This window comes from Cyprinodon tularosa, unplaced genomic scaffold (genome assembly GCF_016077235.1).
Source record: "Cyprinodon tularosa strain WSP-4 unplaced genomic scaffold, ASM1607723v1 ctg24, whole genome shotgun sequence".
NCBI lineage: Eukaryota > Metazoa > Chordata > Actinopteri > Cyprinodontiformes > Cyprinodontidae > Cyprinodon > Cyprinodon tularosa.
Window position 1 is genome coordinate 742040 of NW_024038896.1, and position 13417 is coordinate 755456.

Below are 13417 nucleotides of genomic sequence, written 5' to 3' on the forward strand. Positions count from 1 at the left end.
TTTCATCTGACCAGAGCACCTTCTTCCACATGTTTGCTTTGTTTCCCAGGTGTCTTGTATCAAACTTTAAACAAGACTTTTTACGGATATCTTTATGAAATGGCCTTGTTTAATACAGGCCAAATTTGTCCAGTAAATGACAGATGTTTTCCCTATGGATGGAGTCTCCCATCTCAGCTGTAGATCTCTGCAGTTCATCCAGAGTGATCATGGGCGTCTGCATCTCTGATCAGGGATGGCTGGGTCTTCATAGATTTGCAGCAATCTGATAATCTTCCATTACAATATTATCACTTGCACGGGGCTTAAGATGCTTAAAGCTTGGGAAGCCGTTTTCTATCCAAATCTGGCTTCAAACTTCTCCACAACAGTATCTCAGACCTGCCTGGTGTGTTCTTTGTTCTTCATGATGCTCTCTGTGCTTTAAACAGACCTCTGGGACGATCACAGAGCAGGTACATTTATATGGAGACTTCATTACTCACAGGTGAGTTCTATGTATCATTTTTTTTTTTTTTGGGGGGTGGGGGTATCATTTTTTTTTTTTTTTTTAGGGGGGGGTGTTCAATTCAAAATATCCAATAAATTGCATTCCACTACATGATTGTGTCCCACTTTTTGATTCTTACAGAAAATGTTAAATTTATTTTGAAGCCTGAAATATGGCCAAAGGTTGAAAAGTTAAAGGGCGGCGAATACTTTCTCAAAGCACTGTAAATGGACTCCTTTAGGATCTGATCATTAAGTATTGGGAGACACACACAGAGGACCATCTCAGCCATTCCTCAACAGGAGAAGGTGTCGCTCAGAGTCATCAATAGAAAGTGTCCAAAGACTCTTTTCCAAGGTTTATATAACATTTTACTATTTTCCTTAGCAGTCTGTAACTTTATTTGATTAACTGTATGAGGAGACCTTCACAGCTTTTTTGCAAGCTTTAATTTAGTGAGAGAAACCTTGTCTAGATCAGAACATCCAGCTGTGTGTTACCATTGTCTTGTTTTCATTGTTGCAAAGATAAAATAAAATGCCGACAGAGTGAATTACCATCAATCTCCTTTATTGTTTAACTGGATTGCAAAGTTGAATACCTTTTCCCTACAGTATTATCTCAAAACATAGGAAGGTTCCAAGCTTGTTTACAACAACAAAAAGTGTGTAGTGCAGCTTTAAATAAGGGATGTTAGACCAAATTATGACTGCACAGAACAGAAAAAATCCACATATTTAAGCTTTAGCTAAATTGGAAATGAGCTGCTTTTCATGATTCACGTTTTTTCAGAAACTATTATAAATATTTCCAAATTGTCCTTAGTTTGACATACCAGACTAACAATACAAAACTGTACAAAAAAAAAACTTTCTGTAACCGTGGAAAAATCAGTGAGCTCTCTTATAGAGTTTATACTATGGGTCCTTTTTCATTTGCATAATAAAAAAATAATCCAAAAGAAGTCTTTTCAGGGCCCACTGTTTGGATTAAAATAGATATGGAAAAATAATTGCTGAATAAAATAAAGACTTCCTGAGGTTTTCTCTTTCTCCTCCTTTCTGCTCATAGTGAAGCTTAGTTCCTCTGTCTGTAGCCTCGTCATTGTGACAGACGCTCAGGGCGACATGCGTGTGTGGAAGCTGCGCGGTCGGATCATCATGCTGACTTTACGTAAAGAGTAATAATCCGAGTCTTTCCAGGAGTACCAGACTATCCCATCAGGACCCAGTGAACCTCGTCCTTTTGGAGTGTAATGGCCTCCCTGCAGAATTGGCAAAATAAAGAAAAAAATACTTGAGGGCTTTCTTTTTTTTAATGTGTAGGCTAATATTCAAAGTTTTCTGTGCTCACCCTGTAGTAGACTCCATTAAGATTAGCGTAGAAGCACTGGTTGTACCACCAGCCACCATGAGAGATCTCAGCGCAGATATTGCCGGTGTCTGGAGTACTGAAGTGCTGCTTATCATGGTACCAGCCAAAGGAGTCCTGCACTGTGCCACTGAAACCTGACACATGGAGGCGGTACTGATGCTCCTCATCTTCCACACTGCAGCAAGAACAAACAACAGTGAAATATTTTTGCAAGCCAACTTACATGCTATTAGTTATAAATTGGTACATTTAAAAAAAATAAAAACATGAGTGATAAAATAGCAGAATTGTGGAGCATAACATCAACTGCGTCTCACACTAATCTGTGCAACACTGAACTTATCACAAGGCTCTACTTCTTCTACTGCTTCTGGCATTAATCTTGCAAATTAGGTACACATGTTCACTTGCTACTCTCAAGTGAATAGATATATTTGATATAAAAAGACTTCAGAATATTGTTTTCTAAGGATGCCTAAAATCTACCCCTCTCCTGCTTGGTGTGCTTTTGGGTCGCCATTATTCTGATTCTTAACAAACCAAACCGTTGTGTTATATGCTGGTTAAGATTCTCAATCATCCAGGTTATAGTCATTCCAAAAAAGTTAGAAAACAGTCCACTGGACTTTGTTTCCAAGTTTGAAAGAGTTTCGCTCCCCATCCAGGAATATTTTTCAATTCATGATGTCAGAAATAGTGTTGAGTTCTAGGCTTTATAAAGTAGCCCAACAAAGCCTTGTTTTGCCTTAGAAAACATGTCAATTGAAACTGACAAAAAGGTCCGCCCCTTAGTTATTGGGAATTGGCCAAAATTCCATTTAACAACCCTCCTTTCAGAGAAATAGACAGGTATGGGGTTTTGCAGGCTAACAAAGAAGCCAAAGGACCCCCTTTTGTCTTTTTCAATTTGCATGTTTTCTAAGCCAGAACAAGGCTGTGTTGGGCTATTCTATAAAGCCTTGAACTCAACGCTATTTCTGACATTTTGAATTGAAAAAGCTTCCTGGATGGAAAGCGTAACGTCTTCAAACTTGGAAACAAAGTCCAATGGTTTGTTTTTTAACTGTTTTGAAAAACCAACGCATCCTTCAAAAGTGCAGAGGGCTTTTAAGACGATTTCAACTTCAAAACTATCCACTATAGTATTACATAAAACAGCAATAAGCTACCTCAAAGTATTTGGGTTTAAGAGGACAGCATTCTGAAAGGTTTAAGATGTATCAATGCCTCATACCTAAAACTCTGATAGAGGGCATGTTTGTGCTGGATGCTCCAGTCTTCTAGGTCAATCCGGAGGCTGTAGTCACCCTGGGTGCTCAGGTCATGGATGTGGTTGTTACCCAACCAGAACTCTGAATGCAGGTCCCCAAATCCATCCCTGTAATCCCTCCAGCTTCGGTCAAAGCTCACAGAGCCATCAACTCGCCGTTGGATTACGGTCCAGCCACCACCTTAAGAAATGAGTGCAGCAAAGGTCAAGACCTCTAAAGAGTCTTTAAGTCCACATTTATTTACTCTTAAGCTCCATCAGGCTGCATAACAGGAACTGTAGTTAGCTTTAAGAGTGCAAAGATGGTTGATGTTTTGATTTACTATATCTGAAGTAAGTTTTATTCAACAGCTTTATAAATATATAAGGCTATCCCTCACCATCTGTGTCCATGTCACAGTAAACCTCCACAGGCATGCTTGCCAGTAATGGCACCACAGTGTAGAGACCTGATCTCCTCACACCATTGTAGTAGATGGAGGCACAGTCCACAGGACAGTTCCCCACATGCTGGATCTCTGCAGCAACAGAATGTATTTAAAGGCTTTAGACAAAAAGGGATCTCTGGCTCCACCTGGTGACATATCGCTACGTTAGTGCATACTGTACCTGGGTGCATGGCTTCTTGAGTATTCTGTAAATGATTGGGCCGGACAATATTGACGGAACAGTCTGAGCCTCTTTTTACTTTATCCATTAAGAGAGTCAAATTATGTAGCTGATTCTAGGCAAAGAGATCATTTGTTAACAATAATAGACTGTTCTCATCCAAACAGAAAAATGATCCAGAATAATAGTGGGCTGGATCTAAAAAGTGGCTCACCTGCAGGTCTAGGATCAGCGTGCCTTGAAGATGCAGCAGGGAGCTGGCTTCAGCATGATGAACCTCCAGCTCATGGAAACGCTGCTCCAAAGAGATGTTCTGGTGAAGCTTCTCTTCACTCTGCTGGCACATACAACTTTACCAGATTTGTTTCACAAAAAGTGTTCAATGTAAAACTTGGAATCATATCAATATAACAAAGAAACTTCACTGATTATAGGTCTGACTATTGTAATTAAATCTGTTTGTACCAATCTGTAAGAAGGCATCGTTAAAGCAAATAAACCCAGGGATGAACACTAAGATTTTGAAATCATTCTAAAGTCTGAAACTGTATTGGAGTTTTCATTTATTTCATAATGAATCTAAGATGTCAGTCTGAAAGTAATAACAAAAATGCAAATAAGGCAACAAATAAATCTGTGAAAAAGATGGACACAATTGAAAATCAAAAATATCAAAAAGATAAAAAATATAAATTTGCTGGTTCTACTCTGAAAAAAAGTTAATTGTAATAAAAATCTTTAATATATTTCTTTCTGAATACATTTTTGTTCATAAAAAAATACCAGCGATGTTGATTTGACCCTCTCTGTAAGCGCATTAATATTGGGTTGGTGTAATGAGCCTGTGCCTGCAGAAATCCACCCTCATGTTTTAGGTTTCCACTGATATGGAGTGGTTATGTTTTAGGAATGAAACAATACCAAATAATTTAATAAAAATAAAACTTAAGAACCCACAGATGGTGCAATAAAAGGTCACAGAGGAATCAAACTGCAAAACTTATGTGGCAGACTAGTGTAATTTACTGAAATCTCACTCCAGCTCTGTAAAAGAATGCTAGTCTGCAGAGTAAGCATGCCTGTCAATGTCAAAGCATGCTCCTTAAAAGATGACAGATGGTATCATCACCAAGCTTATCATGGGAAATGTTTTAGACAGCATAATTTTTTATATCAGCTTCTCCAGAGCCTTTAAATGAGTTCAGAGTGAACCTCTTCTTATCAGAGAAAAGTACAGAGTCTCAGTACCAAACCTGACACTTCCTGTTCTCTGTTCAATCTGTTCTCTGGTCAATCTCCATGGTTTCAAGCAGTGAATGCAGGGTCTATTAGAGGATGTCAGACCCTCAGGCCATCCGTTATTTCCTAGGGTCTGGCCTACAGTAAACGCACGTTTCCTGGAATCTCCAGCATTCTTTTAAGACTGTGCTGAGAGACACAGCAAACCTCCCAGAAACGACAGGAATTTGCTGTTCTTTCTTGGTAGATCAACTACTAAACAACCTCTGTATGGTCCAGGTATATTCCCATGCTACCAATGAAGACTCTGACTATGGTCAAAAGGTAAACTACTGTTTTATTAAGCTGTGACAAAGTTAACATTGCTAACTAAAATATGAATCACACATATAGACAGCTTTGCTGCACACAGTTAATTCTGCCATCCACCTATTATAAGGGACTTATCCAGCTGAGTGTTTCTTTCTGTCTAAGCTCATCACCTGAGAAGACATGAGGCACCACATGGAAGAGTAGGAGGCTAATCCTGTTAGTGGCTAAGGTCAAGGACATCCTGGGATGGAAGCCAGCTCGATTACCCACAACCATGATTACCCAGCCATAATGCTATATATTCCCATCTTGGGGTGCATAGATTAAAAGTTTTACATTTTTAAGTTTTTTATGAAATATTATTTAATCAAATATTGGAAGAGAAAACACTTCCCTACCCAAATACCTATTTTAATATCTTACTCCATCATCATTATTGCCATATTTGTAGAACGTGTGTCACTACTGAGTTAATCAGTCCTGACAGCTGACCCAGGTCTGCTCTAGTCACCTGTAGCTCGAGGACTTTGATGCGATGCCGATGATTCCTGAGTTCCTCCTGTAGCTCAGAGATGGTTTCTTTCAGGGCCACAATCTGCTGCTTCCTCTCCTCGTTCTCATGTAACCAATAGGAGACCTCATCAGAGCAGCGGAACATATCCGGACACCTTCTCTCATCCAGTTGAGGCAACGTGGCTACCAGCCGGCACATCCCATCCTCCATCAGCTGTCAGAAGAGAATATTTTTAATATAAAAAAAAAATACTCTCTACATGTTTCACAATAGGTTTTTATTAAGAAGTTAACTTTAAGACAAAGACCTAAAGGAACCTTAGGCTTAGGATGCTCATTATTCAGGTTAATGATGAATTCATATTCATCATTCAAATTCATATGTTCTTGTTCTATCCTGGACTGACCTGCAACTAACACAGATATATTTAAAGAACCATGCATAGGTTGCAATTAAATTGTTATTTCTGAGGCTATTTAATTGGCCAGAAATTGTAATTACTTTACAGGCAAATATAAGAAAGAAAATTCCTAACATTCTAAAAAGCTACTTTTATGAAAAAACGTGGATACATTTATTTTAATAAATCTTAGTCTAATACATACATACACACATACATAATTATTTATTTAATATGAATTTCAGTCATAGAAAAAAATGAAGCCAACTTAGTATAATTTCTTTTTACAAGTAGGAACAGTTTGTTTATCTCCAAGAATTTGTTGATACTTATTAGTTCAACATTTTGCAAAATACCAAACCCTTCAGTGACCCTAAAGTACTGATCGGCCTGTAAACTATTCTAATCCATTCTATTCTATACTATTACATTCTATTCTATTCTATTCTTTTTTTATTCTATTCTATTCGATTCGATTATATACTATTCTATTCTATTCCATTTCCTTACATTCTGTTCTATTCTATTTGATTCGATTATATACTATTCCATTTTATTCTATTCCATTCCGTTCTGTTTTATTCTATTCTATTCGATTAAATACTATTCTATTCCATTCCATTTCTTTACATTCTATTCTATTTTATTTGATTCGATTACGGTATTTATTCCATTTTATTCCATTCTATGTCATATAACAGCAAAATCAGATATGGTAGTCCTGCAGTGGATAAAGAAAGTTAAACTGTTAATTGGCCTGCCTAAAATCACGAACAAAGATTTTGAAATGCTTTAAAAACCAAACATTACATCAGATGTAGTTATTTAACCCTCAGGAAGGTGTAACCTCCCAACATGTTGTAATGGGGAACAGTAGCCTTATTGTGGCACTATGAGGCTGCCAATTTGGAGCCTCCAAATGTGCACCAAAAGACAGTGAGCAGGTTCAAACTCAGTTTTTATAATGTAAAAAAGGGCTCTATCTTTTCAGGACTTTTTTCCAGTTTGGTATTTAACCCTCACAATTGGATTAGAAAACAAACTGAAACTTTTAAACATGGAAACTTTAAATAACACATTTGAATAAGCTTTCACAAGACACAGTACCTTGTGAAAGGACCTTATTAATTCATTAGAAAACTAAGGCTTTTTTTGCCAGGAGTCAATCATGTTCTGCAAGGATCCTCAGATCACCCTACAGATTTTGCTTACAATTCTTTTATTGATATGGACGTAGCCTTTAGGGGTTTTTTGTGTGGAAATATGTAATTCCCTCTTATCTTCAGCTTTCCAGCAGAGCAAAAGAAACAGCACTGGCAATAGCAACACCCCCAGGTCACCAGATCAATATTTTATGCACTTGAATTGATAAGAAGCCTCTTTGTGCCTGACATGCCTTTTGTAATAATGGCCCAGCAGGTAAACACTGGTTTAATTATGGTATAAAACATTTCCCCTACTACTTTTAGCGGATTTCAAATGATTCCTTAAGTATTCTGTCAGGCTTGAATTTTTTGTCCTTATTTTTCATAATCGATTCTAACCTTTATTTAGCTATTGTATTCCTTGGCTCAGAGTGTTGGCACATGCTTAACGCCAGTCCGATCCTGTATCACCATAGCTCATTAAATGTTTTTGGGACCCTCTATGCTCACTTTTCATCTTCCCTTTTATCAATCATGAACGGATGTTCAGTTCTTGCTAATATCACCATAACACCAGACTTTCTCCACCGGTTCTAACATCTTTAAATTTATTTGATGCTTTGCTCCCGGCTGATGACTTTTCACAGTGAGATCCCTCTAATGCAGGGGTGCTTAAGTCCAGTCCTCAGGAGCTACTATCCTACTTTTTGATGCACCCCATTTTTGACACACCTGAGTCAAATGAGCGGCTCGTAACGATGCCTCTAATGGGCTAAATGAGGGGATTGAGCTTTTTTAATTCAGGTGTGTTAGAGAAGAGATGCATCTAAAAGTTACAGGATGCTCTTGAGGACTGGACTTGAGCACCCATGCTCTAATGCTTTGAACGCTCACTGCTCCAATCGAACGGCTGAACTGTAAAATAAAGGCACAGTAAATGATGGCAGGTCTGTGATGACTCCTTTGTAGCACTGGAGTAAATTTGGTGATTAGTTCCAAACACAGAACCTTCCCAGGTATAACAGTATATGCGCTCTGATGTAATCAAACCTTTTGAAGATTATTCATTCTATGAATATATAAAAAAAAATTATTCAAGGGATTTGTAGTGAGAAAATAAAAAAAAACATTTAAATAAAGAGTCTGTATAGTCTGCAGACCTTGTAAATCAGCTGTATGCAAACACTACTCATAAGCCAATTAGACAAGAGTAAATAACTCCACCAACCTTAGAAGATTTAAGGCTTTTCCATTCCATTTATAATTATTGTTCCTCTCGTATAACTGTATTTGCAACAAATATGATTTTGTAAATAATATTATTATTATTATTATTATTATTATTATTATTATTATTATTATTGTTATTATTATTGTTGTTGTTATTATTATTATTATTATTATTATTATTATTATCTACTTCTGATTTTGGATCAAATGTTCACATGCTCCCTCTGGGATTTTATAGCCTTCAGTGCCAACCTGGGTTTAAGCTTGAAAAACCATTGATGAGAGTAACTGAAAATGTGTTAGTCAACCTGCTTTGAGAATTCAATTCAGTTAAAAACATACAGATCCCAAAGGGAAATTAAGCGTTGCAATAATTCATGTTAAAGATGTTGATCGTTTATGTAGGAATGATCTTCTGTAGTGGTCTGTCTTGCACCGTTCCTTTAAAGGCCTCTGACTGAAGACATTCTGCTGCTCTCGTTTTCTGAAGAGGATGCTCAGGGCTGTATACAATTCAATTCATTCAATGAAGACTTTTTCTTTTTTCTTTCACCTCCAGATGAAATTTTGTATTTTGTTTTTTGAGCTTCTCTAAGTCTTTTGATCTGATGTGTCTACCCCAGCAGATGATAGCAGAATCACATTTCCATGACATACTTACAGAAGATATGCAGTGTCCTGCTGTAAATACTAAAGGACCAAAGCTTCCTTTAAAAGTACATTCTGCTCTGACCGTTCTGGTAGATGGCTTCATAGTTGTCTCTCCAAATGAGTTTGTTGTCCTAGTAAACACCAAGGTATTTATACTCCATCACTTTCACTTCTTCTCCCTCTTCTCCTTCTCCTTTTAATAGCATTTAACATTGTCTTGTTTCCCCTGAAATCTACAATCATCTCCTTTGTTTTGTTCATATTTAGGATCAGATGATTGTTTCCACACCATGCAACAAAGCGGTTCACCAGCTCCTTGTACTAAGCCTTTTGTCCATCTCTGATGCACCCAATGACTCTCTGCAGATGACAAAACTGTCTGGAAGTTGGAGATGTGCAGAGTAAAAAAGAATGGTTAGAATATTGTTTCCTGTGGCACTCTTGTGCTGCTTCTGTACTGTTCTTGTCTTGATGAGATCTTGTATGGTTTGTTTGTCACTAGTCTTCAAGAGGAATTGTTAATGCCTCCACCTGAGTCTCGGAGTTCAGAACCAAGTAAATCAGACACAATTGTGTTAAATGCATTGGGAAAAATCAAAGAACCTGATCGGCACAGTGTCGTCTGCCTTGTCTAAATGACAGTGGGTTTGTTGAAGCAGGTGTATGATGACATAATTAACTCTATCTCCCCAGAAATAAGGAAATTGCACGGGGGTTCTGATAGTCTTTTGCTTGTTCAAGTAAACCTTCATGACGGGGGATACACCGCCAGTAAGGCTATAATTATTGATGACTGTTGGCAGTTTTTTTTTGGTAGTAAGAGTGCTCTAGAATCCCACATAGATGCTCTGCACAGGACTTCAGGACTCTGGGGCTGATATCATTTGGCCATTTTACCACTTTGCGATTCAATCTCTCCATTTGCTTTCACACTTGAATTCTAGAGACAGACAAGTTAAAGGTGGAGCAGCACCATCTTTTGATTCAGTTGAGAACAAATCAATAGAAGCAGGAAGGTCCATGGCAGAGGTGGAAGATTACACATTTCAGAGAGAAGCTTTGGATGTCCATTGCAATGTCCATTTGACTGTGTGCAGAAGAGAAGGATGATAAGCTTGTTCCTGAACTGAATTTAATTTGCTCTGTCCAGACCTGCATCTGTCTGATCCTCTTTCTGCTTGAAGCCCGTGATGTTCTTCATCCTTGACCACATACCTTGGATATTGTTCTGCTGGAGCTTGCTTTCCAGCTTCTTCTTGTAGGGCTCCTAGCTTTACCTTTTCTTGACCATAAGTTGCTTCTGTATATCGTATAGTATTTCAATGTCACCCTTCCTAAAGGGTTTTTTATTCTTGCCAGCAGCTCCTTCATATCACTGGTTATTCAGGGTTTTTATTGGGGAAACATCTCACTGCACTGTTGGGGATGGTGTTATCTACACAGAGGTTTATATAGTATTGTATAGTATGTCACTGCTTTGATGTCCTCCCCATGTGGTTGACAGTGCATCCCAATCTATAGCCTCAAAACATCCTTGCAGGGCCATCTTGTGACCATCCTCTTACAACCATCCATCCATTTTCCATCAAGCTTTATCCCAGCTTGACAGCTGGTGCCTATCTCCAACTGTCAACTGGGGAGAGGCAGGGTACACCCTGGACAGGTTGCCAGTCCATTGCAGGGCAACACAGAGACAAACAACCATTCACACACACATCACCTAAGCAGAATTTAGAGCCAGTTAACCTAACAGTCATATTTTTTGGACTGTGGGTACCCAGAAAGAACCCATGCATGCACAAGGAGAACATGTAAATTCCCTGCAAAAAGAATCAGTTCGGGGAATCGAACCCAGAACCTTTTTGCTGCAAGGCAACAGTGCTACCCACTGACACCTCTTACAGTTCTCCTTAGAACAGACGACTGCTTCTAAAGAGCCTAATGTTCTGAGCAGTGATCCAACTTCTCAATAGAAGGTATGGTTTTGAGATGTTTGAGTACTTGGCAAATATATAAAACAGGTTAAAATGTTTGTTTTCTTTGGTAAAGCAGCTGACAAGCTGTTGAGACACTGGAATTGAGCAGAAAGTGAGGTGTGATTAAAATCGCCAGTTTGTTGGCACAAATTTGGCTTTTGCATCTGTAGCTCAGTAACAGTGTTCCCAGCAGCAAAAGGTGGAATGTAAACCGCTGCCAAAACAACACGGGTAAACCCTCAGAGTAACTAATATGGACAAAAACTAACTGCCAATAGTTCAATATCTGGGCTGCAGAAACAAAACTTCACTGTAACATGTCATATAATCAGAGAGACCGTGTATATTATCTTGCACCCATGTTTCAGTAAAACACATAATACTACATTCCCAATATTCTAGCTGTGTCCTTGTTGGGGCTTTCAGTTCCTCTAACTTTTCCTAAAGATCTCAGATCACCTATTGCAAGAGATGGCTTGTATTTCCTCTTCCTCTCTTCTCCTTGCTCCTGCTCGACATCCTCAGCACCTCCTTTTCAACTTGGATGGGACTTTCAGTCGAAGTTAAAACATAGTTTCAGCATTTCAAACAATGTAAAAAATAGAACAAAATAAAAACTTTCCATCAATGCTTTGGTTGTGCATCATGGCAAATGTCCAACAATGAAAAATATATTGGCAAAAATCTTTCAACTGGTCTACATCCAATATCATGCTCGACATCCTCAGCACCTCCTTTTCAACTTGGATGGGACTTTCAGTCGAAGTTAAAACATAGTTTCAGCATTTCAAACAATGTAAAAAATAGAACAAAATAAAAACTTTCAATCAATGCTTTGGTTGTGCATCATGGCAAATGTCCAACAATGAAAAATATATTGGCAAAAATCTTTCAACTGGTCTACATCCAATATCATAGTTAAAAAATTACATCAGTAAAAAAACTTTAAAACACAAATAGATCAAATTTGATTCTTTTATGCAGGAATTTCATTATCAAATTTGAAGAGCTCATTTATTGTCAAGCCACTTTATGAAATACAATTCTAGAAGTGAGGGTTTTAAAGTATCACACTAACATCCTGTTTCCATGAATACAAAACTTTCTTATCTGATGCTTTTCCAAATGCATTGCCTTGACTGTAAATATTTGAGGGTTGGTATTACACTTTTTGACTGAGCATCATGTTTTCTCTTAATTTTTATAATAAATAAATAAACAAATTATCTGCACATTTTTTTTTACTTGAAACATACACATTCTCAAAATGACCCCCCCCCCCCCAAAAAAAATAAAATAAATAAAAATAAAAATAAAACAACAACACCCAACTGATTAACAGTAATGTATCCTAAGACCATTACTATACCTGGTTTGTGTACTCCCCACACTGTGCACCTCCACCGTTGCTTGACGTGGAAGTATTCAGGCTGTCAGCTTTGGCCTCTGGGAGCAACAGGATGAGGAAGCAGATAGTGGAGCCCACCGCCCAGCTGAGGGGTTTGACAGAGGTCAAACCCATTGCTGTCAGTTAGTTAGTCTGTCCCCTGCCTTTCCACTGAGGTTGGGCTGAGGGTGTAGGAGTATACACTTCAGCATGCGATACTCTGCTGGCTCTCCCTTACATACAAACAAGAGAGTTTAAGCAACTACACATAAAGTCAAATTATGAGTTTTAATCTGTAAAATAACTGGAATTATAGACTCAAGTAACATTACATCATATTAACCAGTATCAGAGAACAAATAATTAACAAACAATTCAGCTTAAAGCTATGGGAACTATGCAGTACTCACCCCAGCTAAACAGCACCTTCTATCCCACTCATGGCCCAGTTTGGGCCACGGGGTTCTCTCCATTTTTATATAAATTCCTCTTTTGTTTATTCGCCTCTGAGTGGCTTTCTCTTAGTCCATGTCTACCTCGCTCCCTTTCAGTGTAGCAATCCTAGTCCAGTAATCCACCTCTAAGAGGATTCACTGCACCTGAGAAAAGGCAGGGAGCATGACAAATAGGGTGATAAAATTCGGACGTAAAGGGAGAAGTGAAGAAACATGACCGTGGAGAAATTTTCTTTTTAACTTGACTTTTAAATTACCACAGCAAGCTATGCATGTATGAAAATATGATGGCTTTCATTCAAATATTCATTATGAAAAGAAATTAAAAAAAAAATTATTTTACCGGATACCACAAACTGCAGCTC

At 38.0% G+C, this 13417-nt stretch overlaps 1 protein-coding gene across 2 annotated transcripts; it reads right to left on the reverse strand.

The window, feature by feature from the left end:
- Nucleotides 1-1043: 1043 nt before the first annotated feature.
- si:ch211-203k16.3 (angiopoietin-related protein 7) lies at nucleotides 1044-13170 on the reverse strand. 2 transcript variants are annotated; one of them, XM_038287477.1, is made up of 9 exons: nucleotides 13008-13170; nucleotides 12580-12830; nucleotides 5806-6021; nucleotides 3958-4080; nucleotides 3744-3858; nucleotides 3515-3652; nucleotides 3099-3315; nucleotides 1844-2039; nucleotides 1044-1754 (listed from the first exon to the last, which is right to left on the reverse strand). In XM_038287477.1, the coding sequence occupies exons 2-9, from the start codon at nucleotides 12730-12732 to the stop codon at nucleotides 1608-1610; spliced, it is 1305 nt and encodes a 434-aa protein (XP_038143405.1). In that variant the 5' UTR covers nucleotides 12733-12830; nucleotides 13008-13170; the 3' UTR covers nucleotides 1044-1607. The 2 variants fall into 2 exon arrangements, with proteins under 2 accessions (XP_038143405.1, XP_038143406.1); XM_038287478.1 differs by having other exon boundaries at nucleotides 3958-4077; nucleotides 13008-13169.
- Between the last annotated feature and the right edge of the window lie 247 nt (nucleotides 13171-13417).

Coding starts and splice junctions, on each gene's coding strand:
- si:ch211-203k16.3 (XM_038287477.1), bottom strand. CDS start 12,732: ATGGGTTTGACCTCTGTCAAACCCCTCAGCTGGGCGGTGGGCTCCACT. Junction 4,081..5,805: donor TCAAAGTCCTCGAGCTACAG/GTGACTAGAGCA, acceptor TGTATGTGCCAG/CAGAGTGAAGAGAAGCTTCA. Junction 1,755..1,843: donor TTAATGGAGTCTACTACAGG/GTGAGCACAGAA, acceptor CCAATTCTGCAG/GGAGGCCATTACACTCCAAA.